An 11,347-nucleotide genomic window follows, 5' to 3' on the forward strand; every position below is an offset into this window, starting at 1 on the left:
TTGAAGTCTGCAGGAGCTAGTGCAGTGCACAAAGCTACTCAAAAGGTATAAGAATTCATAAAGGCTTAAAGGTGGGCGTGGAGGATCAGCAGGGAGAGGGGCTGGGCGAGAACTGTAGCACGTTAGGAAGACAGTGACTTGACAGATCCCACAATAGAGGCCTACCTCCCAGGGAACGTCCCTTCTCATTGTTGGCGGGCAGAAAGAGAGGCCGAGCAGCTCGTTTCCCAAGAGCCAAGGACCACCTTCCTCTGTGGGCCTGACTGACTAGCCGGCGTGGCCGGTCTTTCTGCTTGGTCCCGGGGTTGCGTCCCTCGTGGGGCTGGCCAGAAGCCAGGGGAATAATAATAAATAATAATAATAATAATAATAATGGCATTTATTAAGCGCTTACTATGTGCAAAGCACTGTTCTAAGCGCTGGGGAGGTTACAATCAATCAATCAATCGTATTTATTGAGCGCTTACTATGTGCAGAGCACTGTACTAAGCGCTTGGAAAGTACAAATTGGCATCACATAGAGACAGTCCCTACCCGATAGTGGGCTCACAGTCTAAAAGGTGATCAGATCGCCCCACGGGGGGCTCACAGTCTTAATCCCCATTTTACAGATGAGGTAACTGAGGCACAGAGAAGTTAAGTGACTTGCCCAAAGTCACACAGCTGACAATTGGTGGAGCTGCAATTTGAACCCGTGACCTCTGACTCCAAAGCCCGTGCTCTTTTCCATTGAGCCACGCTGCTTCTCTTGAAGGTGGGGGCCCCGGGGGGAGGGGAGCCTGGGGAGGTCAAGAAATAACCTGCTATTTCCTCTCTACTTCATTCAGTTGTATTTATTGAGCGCTTACTGTGTACAGAACACTGTACTAATCACTTGGCACTGTACTAAGTGCTTGTCAATGGGGTTTATTGAGCGTTTACTGTGGGAGAGAGCCTAATAGAAGTAATAGACAAGATTCCTGCTCTTGAAGCTTACAGTCCAGCAGGAGAAACAGACACTAAAATTAATTCCAGGTAGGGGAGTCCACTAAGAATAAGTGCTTCTGGGGCAGAGATAAAGTGCCTGAGTGCTTAAGCAGACTCTAGAGCATGGATGATGCAGAAGAGAGGGGAAAATAAACTTTGGAAATGAGAGTTTAGTCAGGAGAGGCAGCCTGGAGGAGATGTGATTTTAATAAGGCTTTGAAGATGGGGAGAGTGGTGGTTCCCCATCTTTGGGGACTAGAGAAGCAGTTTAGCCTAGTGGAAAGAGCATAGTCCTGAGGGTCAGGGGACCTGGGCTCTAATCTCGGCTCTGCCACTTGCCTGCTGTGTGATCTTGGGTAAGTCACTTTACTTCTCGCTTCCTCGGTCTTCTCATCTGTCCCATGTGGGGCTCACAGTCAAAGTAATAATAATAATGATGATGGTATTTGTTAAGCACTTACTATGTACAAAGCACTGTTCTAAGCGCTAGGGAGGTTACAAGGTGATCAGGTTGTCCCATGGGGGGCTCACAGTTTTAATCCCCATTTTACTGATGAGGTAACTGAGGCACAGAGAGGTTAAGTGACTTGCCCAAAGTAGAAGGGAGAACAGATATTTTATCCCCATTTTACAGGTGTGGAAAATGAGGCCCAGAGAAGTGAAGTGGCTTGCCCAAGGTCAGACAGCAGGTGAAGTGCGGCGTTGGGATTAGAACCCAGGTCCTCTGGTTCCGAGGCCCATGCTCCTTCCTCTGGGCCGGACTGTTTAGATCTGGAAGGGGACGATGTCATCAGGTCCAGTCCCCTGCCTCCAGTCCACTCTACATCTAAACCCCAAAAGGCCGTGGTGGTGAATCCTCTTTTAAATTGCTGCAGGAACTTCTCTTTGCCTAGGTGAATTGTCAAGGTGCCTAGGCTTACCCCCACAGGCCAGTCTCTTAGAATTTCCCATCTTCGCTCCAGGCCCTTGTCTCATTTCAGGGGAATCCAAGACGAGGGTCCCGGGAAGGTTCCTCTGGCTGAAGCCTCAAAGGAGGCCCCTGCCAAGGGGTGCGGGAGGGGCATCGCTCATCAGTTGGGCATACATGAGCCACATCATTTTAATCGTTCCCCGCATTGAAAGAGAATTGGCAGGACTGGGCACAGAGGAGGTGGAAGAGGTGCATCCCAGGGAATCAGAGGAGGGAAGCCCCTGGTCTTGGCTAACTAGCTAATTTAAACAGTTGGCTTTGTTTTGATTTGGAGCTGTATTTTCTTTAATTTTTTTGTCCACCCACTAAAGGAGACCTCCGGAGAGCTCGCTCCCTGGCCAGAGAGGGCTCGCTGCTAACTGATTCCCACACAAGTGGTGCAAGAAGTCTTTGCTCTGCACCATTCACCACCCCTCCTACCCCCCACCCCCCGCCCCAGAAATCACAGTTTGAGAGAAAGGCAGAGGAGCATTCTTGACATTCTTCACAGAGAAAAGGGGTGAAACATCTGAATTTGGGGGTCACCGTGTTATACAAATTGCAATCTAATCGTTTTTACAAGAACACACGTGTGCTAAGAAAAGGAGCCCAGGACAAGAAAGACAAGGAGACAGACAGCTTGTTTTGTCCCCTTTCCCCCAAAGTTTGGGGCCATTGTCCGTGCCCGTCTTTTCCCCCCTCCCGCTCCCCCAGCCCTGAGAGGGTGAACGTGGGTTTTATAGTTAAATTGGTCCGTAAAGCAGGCGGGCTCGGTGCCATTTCTGTTTGTTTTCCCAAATAAAAGCCCCAGCAGGACCCCTTAGGCACCATCGTGGCTTTATTTGAAGAAACTGGCTGTTTCCCATAGCCCAGCGTGTCAGTTTATACTCTGAACTTAACCTTACGGGAACCCAGACAACAAAAACTCACAGGGTCCCCGTGCAGAAAGGTAAAGAAATTGTATCTTTTTATTGGACCGTTTAAAGTGTGTGTGGGCCAGTTCAGGAAACCCAGAAGAAAAGAGAGGAAAGCGCTTGGCTCAGCCACCTCCATGGCCCGAAACCGTTGCCACCACTGCCTCTCCAGGCCTTGGGCTCCGTTTCTCGGCCGTCGACCCTGGACCTGGAGAGGACAGCTGTGGGCTGGTAAGTCCCATCCGGGTGGACCTGCGTGTGTCCCTTCCAGTGGGCCCATAAAGTTTATCGGGCCAACGTACTTGGTTGCTCAAACCCAGATGGTTTCAGGTTCTAATTTCGTGTCTTCCACAATCTCCTCTTCCTGCGGTGGTGGGCTGGGTGTTCGATAAGAGGGATGGGATGATGATGGGGTTAATGGAAAGAGACTTTATTCTGTCCTCAGGTGGCTTTCAGTCAAAAGGGCCCTAGAGACCAGCTCCAGATATCCACAGAATAAGAGAGCAGAGTGGGATTTTCCACTAGGGCAAAGACACACGCCTGGCATTGAGTGTCCTTGTCAGTCTGATGCTCAGTTCACATTTCCCCATTAGCTGTTGGGGAAAGCTGCCATTGTTGCCTCTATATATCAGTCTGGTGATATTTATGAGCTCTTACTTTATGCAGGACCCTATATTAGCCCTTCGGGGAATATAGAAAAGACATTAAAGACACAATCCCTTTCCTGAAGGTGCCTACAGAGTAAGAGCATTGATGCTTAGGCCATAATGGAGAGTGAGAAAATAACAATAATAATAATGATGTAAGTGCTGTGGGGCTGAGGGTAGGGTGAATATCAAGAGCTTAAAGAGTACAAATCCAAGTGAAGGATGATGCAGAAAGAAGAGGGAGTAGAGGAAATGAAGGCTTAGTCAGGGAAGGCCTTTTGAAGAGATGTGTTTTTAATAAGGCTTTGAAGGTGGGGAGTGATGGTCTGTTGATACAAAGTGGGTGGGAGCTTCAGGCCAGAGGCAGGACAGGGTGAGGAGTCGGCAGCAAGGAAGATGAGATTAAGGTACAGTGAGTAGGTTGGTGTTAGAGGAGCCAAGTGAGTGTGCTGGGTTATAGTAGGAAATTAATAAGATAATCAGTCATATTTATTGAGCACTTATTGTATGCTGAGCACTATTAGTAAGGAGTTTCTGTTGTTTGATGCGGAAGTGGATGGGTAACCACTGGAAGTTCCTGGAGTGGAGAAATGTAGACTGAACTTTTAGAAAAATGATCCAGGCATCAGAGTGAAGTATGGACTGGTGTGGAGAATGGCAGGAAGCAGGGAGGTCAGCGAAGAAGCTGATGCAATAGTTGAGGAAGGATAGAGTAAGTGCTTGGATCAGCACAGTAGCAGCTTGGGTGGAGAGGAAAGGGTGGATTTTAGCGATGTTGTGAAGGTAGAGCTGACAGGATTTGGTGACAGATTGAATATGTGGGTTGAATGAGAGAGATGAGTCAAGGGTAATGCCAAGGTTATGGAAGGAAGGATGGTGGTGCTGTCTGAAGTAATGGGAAAGTCAGGGGGAGGACAGGGCTTGTGTGGGAAGATGAGGAGTTCTGTAAAGTAAAGGCATAGGTGGATAAACAGTCTTTGAAGTGTGCAGGAGGCAGGCTGCTCAGGCAACGGGCGACTCTCGGAGGCCCCATTTGTGGTGTTTATACTTTATGTGTGCTGTGTCTCTGTCCCGCCAGCCCCTTGCCATTAGTAGTTCCTCAGAGGCAGGCCCCGGCTCTCCTCCTTCCTCTGTCCCTTTTCACAGACCAAGGAGTGAGGTTGCAAAAAGCCACCCCAGCCCCATTTGCTCCAATGGGAAATGAAGGGTGGCTGGAGAGGAGCCAGAAAAACACCCTCCAGAAACTGGGCCGGAGAGCCTACCTGCCTCCATAGACGTCCCCTCTCATTCCCTAAACTGAGATGTTTGGGCCCAGAGGGAAGACTCTCTCCTCCCCAGCGTCCAGCCCATTTGTCTTCAGAAATGCGGGTCCAGGAGTGACTAGCAACTTACTGCAGGCAGCTCTGACAACCCCTTCTCCCCCAAGGGCTGCCACATTTTGGCTCACATTTTGACCTCCTTCCAAGCCAAAGCTTTACTGATAGAGTATCAGCAGGCACCTTGAGTGGCCAGGGGAATCGCTCCCTATTCCTCTTCCCCCAGGGCCTGGGTAGACTGGTCCACTCCCTCTCCATCCCTTTCTTTCCCACTTTTTATTGCTGATTTTGGACAAATATGAAGCTGCATCTCCAGATTATTGAATAATAATAATAATTGAATCAGGATTGATTCATTCATTGTCAGTCTTATTTAAGATTGAAGTCGGCAGGTCCGCTGAGCATGCTGAGCAGCACATCTCGGGCTTCTCCAGGGGTGTGCGGTTGGTGAAGACCAGACAGCCAGAACATGCCAGGGGGGAAGCCCTACTGGTTGGCACCATCAGCCACTGATCTCGGTTGTGAGGCCGCCTGGCGGTGCCCGGGTGGGAAGGAAGGGAGACAGCATGCAAGAGGTGCCAGAGTGTCGACAGATGAAGAGCAGCTGCCCCTCCCCACTCCCTTCCCACCCCACAGCCATTTGTGGTGTGAAGAAGAGAGATGTGCTGGAGCTGAGGGACTGGCCAGAAGAAGATGGAGAAGAGGTAAATCCCTACTCTTCTGACCTGATTTAGAAGAAAGCTAGTGAGGGGAAGTGGCCCAGATCCTATTGCTTGGCACTGTACCCAGGAAACAGGGCCTGGGACCAGACCCTTGCCTGATGAGGGGAACCAGTGGAGGGTACCTTCCCCTGATTCCACCTTGCTTGCAAGGGACTGTGGCGTCCTGCCGGGTACCTGTTGCTGGAGCTCTGTAACCTCAGAGTCAGTTTTTTCTCCACCCCTCTCTCCCTCTTTACTCTAAACCTTTCCCTCCCATCCCACTAGAGCCCTGCTGGGAGTTACTTCAGGCACGCTCCAGCCCCTACATACAGGCCTCTGCTCCCATCTCCCCGCCGCCGCAGTGGTTAGGAGAAGAGCAGTGCCCTGGGGCTGAGGTTGGGGCCGGGGCTGGGCCCGGGGCCAGGGTTGGAGTCACCAGGTGGGTGGAAGATCTCCAACAAGGAGCCTGAGCTGGCCCCGTCCCAACTGCCAACACTGCCTCCTCCCCTCCGCTCTGCTTTCCCCCCAGGGAAGGCTGGCCCAGAGAGCCCCGGGCTGGCGGATGGGAGCCTGACAGGGGGCGGGGAGGGAACTCCACAGCTCTCAGGATGCCCCGGCCCGCCAGACTCAACCCGGAGGCCGCTGCTGCTCCGCCCATCCACCTCACGGGACTGCCGATCCATCAGGGCTTCCGTCAGCCTTGGCTCGGCGGGGCCTGATCTGGGTAGGGCTGACACACTTGAACCGCCTGAGGTGCCTGAAAGGCGTCTAGAGCCCAGCCCTGGGCTGGCCCTTTGAGGGGCTGAGGGGACTGTGGCTGCTTCCTGGGAACGTTTGCTGAGTTAGGCTAGTTGTACATCTTTGTGGGGACGGTAGTAGTAGTAGCAGCAGCAGCGGCAGTAATAGTATTTATTGGGTGTGGTGCTCCGTGCCGGTCACTTGGGAAGTACAGAATAGCAAAGTGACACAGTCTTTATCCACAAGGAGCTAGCACTCTGTCTGTGTCGGGGCGGGTGGCCCCATTGCCCCAGGGAGAGGGGACCAGGGTGGCCCCCACCTTGGCTCCCCACCCTAAAGGAAGGTGGACCGACTTGCTGCCGGCCGCTGGCCTTCTCTGCGAAGGAAGGTGCCTCTTCGGGCCGTCCTGCCTCTCAGAGGGTGGGATCCGTCAGCACCGTAACCTTTTGACCTGCCTACAGGTGCAGGTCTTCCCCTGGGTGGAGCGGCCTTCCCCCAAAGGGGTTAACAAGGTGGGCGTGCGCTTACACGTCTGCGTGTCGGAACGTCTGTGCACACGGGACAGCCCCCGCCCCAGATGCAGCACACAGAGTCCAATAACCCAGCACCGCGGGCTCAGGTTGGGGGGATTAATGCCTGCACTTGGTGTTAGAGCTTGTCCCAGAGGTGTGGGCCGGGGGGCGGGGGGGCCGTCGCCAGGGCCGGCTGGCCTCTCTAAATGGTTGCTAGGGGTCTGGCATCAGGGGCCGACATAGCTGCCCACAGTCACGGTCACGGAGGGAATTACACAGCGACAAAGAAATTGTTATTCTACATAATCTGCTCTTTGGAGAGCGACTGGGGGAAACGGGCCGGCCCCAGCAGGCCGCCGGGGCTGTGAGGGGCTGTGATCATAGAAGCGTGCTGGCTGCGGGGAGCGAGGGGGGACCGGGGGGACCGCGGGGACTGGGGCTCGCCTCGGGAGCTGGGAATGCCCGCGCTCGGCCCGCTAAGCTGCTTTATCAGCGATTTCGCTCCCCTGACACAAAGGTGTTTACTTGTTTTAACATCTCCCACGACTCTGTTTCTCCTTTTGTGTGGTCTTTATCCCCCCGACGAGGTTTTAGCCCAGATTACAGATGGAATTAAGGCATTTGGCTCGGGTGGCTCAGAGCTGTGTGACACTGGGGGATCAAGGAGTATAAAGTAACAAAATAACCAGGGGGCTGCCTGACCCCGCGGGCAGGGCCCATTCTCCTGGCTTTCAAGCGCGGCTCATTGTCCTGAGAACCGAGAGGTCGGGGCGGCGGGTGGACCAGTGGGTTGTGGGGGTGTAAAAGCAGGTGCTCTGGGGTGCTCGGGGCCGGCCCCCATCTCCCCTTTTATCGGCTGGTGACTTGGCGGGAAGGGGAGTCGAGTGGGAAGGGGTGGCGGGCATTGGCTCTGGGGATACAGGGCTGCGTGAGTCTGCGGCTAGATTCAAAGTGAAGGGAGGGGATCGGACCACGTGGGAATCCCGGGAGGACGGGTCTGGACTCCCTCCTCTCCCCTTTGGAGGTCAGAAAAATCAGAGCCATGGGGTGGACCCCCCTACACACACATCCCGGGTACCCCGACCCCCAAATGCGCTCCCATGGCAGTCTGGCTCTCTCGTTTTTGCTGTCTTCGAGTGTGAGGGAGATGCCAGGTCCAGTTCCGTTCAACCAACATCCCCCCGGCAGCCCAGACATTCTTTCCCAGGGGACCGTGGGGTTAATGGAGTTTCCAATCTGGGTAAATAATTGGTCTGAGTGGGTGACAGCACCTCTGGAACCTTGAGGGAGAAAATGTCGTCCCCCCATTGCACCCCTCATCTTGCCCACTTTCGGGCATCAGCAGCCCAAGTCTCACTAAAGCTTCAACTTTCCATGAGCCCCCTCTCCCCTTGCTCGGCTTTTCCCATAGCTCTCCCAAGGGTGTGGATGATTGCTCTTCCAGGGCTCCCAGGAACAATACCGCATCCCCAGTTCGAGGAACTCAGCTCTTGAGCCAGAGGTGGCAACTGGAAGAGGAACTAGAGTCCTGACTGCCCATCCTGGCCTTGCCTGAATGGCCCCAGCCATAGCCCAGGAGAGCCCTAGAAGAGAGGGTGGAGCAGGGTGACTTCTGCCAGGGCCACATGGGGTGTCTGAGCCTGTCAGTGATGTCTGCTGCTGCTGTCTCCTCAGCGGGCAACTGGTGACGTGCTTGGGGTACGACTTCCATCGGGGAGCTGGGGTGCTGGATGTCTGCTATGAAACTCCCTTCACGCTGCTGTCCTGTGGCTACGACACCTACATTCGCTACTGGGACCTCCGAACAAGCTCCCGGTGAGAACGGGCACAGACTTGAGCAACTCCCAGGGGGCACGGGCTCAGTGGGGCTGGGGTCCCTGGATGGTATCGGGGGGCAGGGACAGAGGGGGGATCTGTGTTTAGGTATGACATGGCTGGGAAGATGGTGAGGCTTCCCCCTTCTGCTGACCGGTCCCTTTGCCATCGCCTCTCCCCATGAGAAGCGTTCCTGGGCCTCCCTGCCTCAGTCGCAGCCTCCTGCCACTTCCACCAGGGCCCTTCTGGGGACTGTTCTCCATCCCTCTCCCTCCCCTCCACAGCCCCCCTCTCAGCTCTGAGATGGTTAGGGGGGGATCTTTGGGCACACTCCCCTGTTCTTTCTTACAGGAAGTGCGTCATGGAATGGGAGGAGCCTCACGACAACGCCCTTTACTGCGTCCGCAGCGACGGCAACCACATGCTGGCCAGTGGCTCCTCCTACTACGGGCTGGTGCGCCTGTGGGATCGACGCCAGAGAAGCTGCCTGCATGTGAGGACCAGGGGGAGCCGAGTCACGCGGGCTGGGGGCCGGAGAGAGCGGGCTGGATCAGACCGACCATCAAACCCCGCAGCTCCAAGAGCGCAGGCAGGACTCCACACTTCACCTCCCCAGGGCACACTGGCTACAGGTCTCTCCCAAAGCCCCAGAAAAGTGCGGTCCTGGGCCCGAGGGGTATCCACCCATCAGCAGATACGGTTCTGGCCCTCGGGAGCTCGAGGTCCAAGCCTGCCCTCTCCCCATCCCTTTCCCCCTCCATGGTGTCTCACGCTTGTCTGTCCCCCCGGTCCACAGGCCTTCTCCCTGTCGTCCCCCAACAGCAGCCCGGTGTACTGTCTGCGCTTCAACACCACCCACCTCTACGCCGCACTGGCCTCCACCCTCCACGTCCTCGACTTCCGCTCCCTGTGACGGGCTGCCGGGGACGGCTCTCCGGCAAGGGACCGCCGCACCCAGGGGCGTCTCAGGGAATCTTGTGACTTCAGGCCCGTGGTGCCAGCAGGAGGAAAGGTTCTGCGGGCCTCCCCGTCTCTTTTGACTTGGTGACGGGTGAATTCTTCATTTCAAACCAAAGACCCGAGGAGGAAACGCAACATTCAAACCTCGGTTTGCAGGAGGAGACCTGGGCTGGGCCCAGAGCAGCGTACCGCACACCCCAAGCGTGGCTCTGGCCTCCGCCTCTTCGATCCCAGCCGGAGTCAGAGGTTTGGCAAAGGAATCAAAGTGGGGGCTCAAGGGGAGACCGAGGGAGGGGAGTCATAGAACCAGAGTAACGCTGCGCTTGTTTGAGCAGGGGCAGGATACGGTTCCTACTTTACCCCGCCTCTCCAGGCCTGTCTGTCTGCATGAGGGTGAATCCTGCCTTCAGTGTGGATCCAAGCTTGCAGTGGCCTACCGTGGTAAGCTCTTGGGCCAGCTGGTAGTGGGAGACAGACAGAAATTGCAGCTTTCTCCCTCTTGGGATCCCAAGTCGGAGCTAGGCTTAGATCCCTGTCCTGCCCTGCCCCACCCCATCTCACCTCACCCTTCTCTCCCATGGTCTAAGGTCGCCAGCCCTGCGGATCCTCCCTCCACCTGCAGCTTTGTGCCCTGCCTGCAGGCCTTTTTGAATGGGGCAGAAGGATCAGGGATTCGGCTAGGTGGTTTCAGCCAAACCCTCCATTTCCCCTTGACTGTTCCCATCTCCCACAGCCCCTGTGTGGCTCTATTTCAGGGTTTAGGATCAAAAACAGTATTTTAATTTATTTTTTTAATAATGACTTGCAGTGAAGGTGGACGGCAGGCTCCCTGCGGTCTCACTCTGGAGCCTGGTGCTGCAGAACTGCTTGGGCCAGAGGCCTGGGCCTCAGCTTTCCCCTTGTGCTTTGCCCACTCCCCACCCCCTCAGCTCTCCAGTCTCACAAGCAGGGAGGAGGCTAAGCCTTCCCGTTCTTCCTGGCTCCCGGTTCCTGGCCCAGGCCCATCCCAATTCGGGCACAGGTGAGAGCCCCGTTGCCTGGAATTTTTCCTCCCCTCCTGCATCCTCTCCAGATCACCGTCCCGGGAGGCTATCTCAGAACGAAATCTAGTGGAGACCCAATCTTACCCTATCCTGGGAATGAGCTAAAGGTGGCAGGGGGCACTGGTTTGGGGATAGCTAAGGGCTTAAAGCTTTGTGTCAAAATAAAGTCCTTCTCCTTGGGCTGTGGATTTTTTTTTCAGGCCTCTGGGGCCGGGAATAGGACCTTGATGACAGCTTTCTCTTTGCCAGGAATAGGGCTTGCATGAGGGAGGGGAATAGGGGTGATGGGCCAGACGAAGGGAGGAGACCCCCAGTTCACCTTCCGGACTTATTCGGGTGTGTCTTGTCCTAGAGCCTTATGGGCAGAGCAGAGCAGATCAGAGCCAGACCTCCCATATCTCTCTGAGTCCTGCCATTGCCTGCCTCCTCCCTCCTCTCAGCCCCTCATGGGAAGGGCACAGTTCACTCCTGCACCTCCTCCACCTGACGTCAAGCCTCTGGGACAGCCACAGACCCACGTGCTGAAGGGTGGGTATCACTGTATGAGGGGCATGAGGGACAGACAGGCGGTGGCTGCTGGAGTCCCAGGTTGAAAAATGAAGGTATGTTCCTCCTGGTGCGGGGGGGGGGGGGGGGGGGGGGGCATCCCTTGAGCAGACACCGCTACCCTGAGAAGAGGGCTGGGGCCTTGCCTTACCCTAGACTGCTCCCCGCCCTCCCCCACCACCATTGCCTCTGATGGTCATGTGGGGAAACTGTAACCCTGAGGCCTAACACAAAGTGACC

General features: G+C 55.2%; 1 protein-coding gene across 1 annotated transcript in view; it reads left to right on the forward strand.

The window, feature by feature from the left end:
* Window positions 1-10,737, forward strand: part of FBXW4 (F-box and WD repeat domain containing 4) — a 108,037-nt gene extending 97,300 nt beyond the window's left edge. The window contains exons 7-9 of the mRNA XM_038758625.1: window positions 8,418-8,558; window positions 8,910-9,051; window positions 9,355-10,737. Coding sequence (XP_038614553.1) covers window positions 8,418-8,558; window positions 8,910-9,051; window positions 9,355-9,471 — 400 coding nt within the window. The 3' untranslated portion in view covers window positions 9,472-10,737. The remainder of the gene's footprint in view (window positions 1-8,417; window positions 8,559-8,909; window positions 9,052-9,354) is intronic.
* The last annotated feature ends 610 nt before the right edge of the window (window positions 10,738-11,347 follow it).

This window comes from Tachyglossus aculeatus, chromosome 16 (genome assembly GCF_015852505.1).
Source record: "Tachyglossus aculeatus isolate mTacAcu1 chromosome 16, mTacAcu1.pri, whole genome shotgun sequence".
Classification (NCBI taxonomy): Eukaryota; Metazoa; Chordata; class Mammalia; order Monotremata; family Tachyglossidae; genus Tachyglossus; species Tachyglossus aculeatus.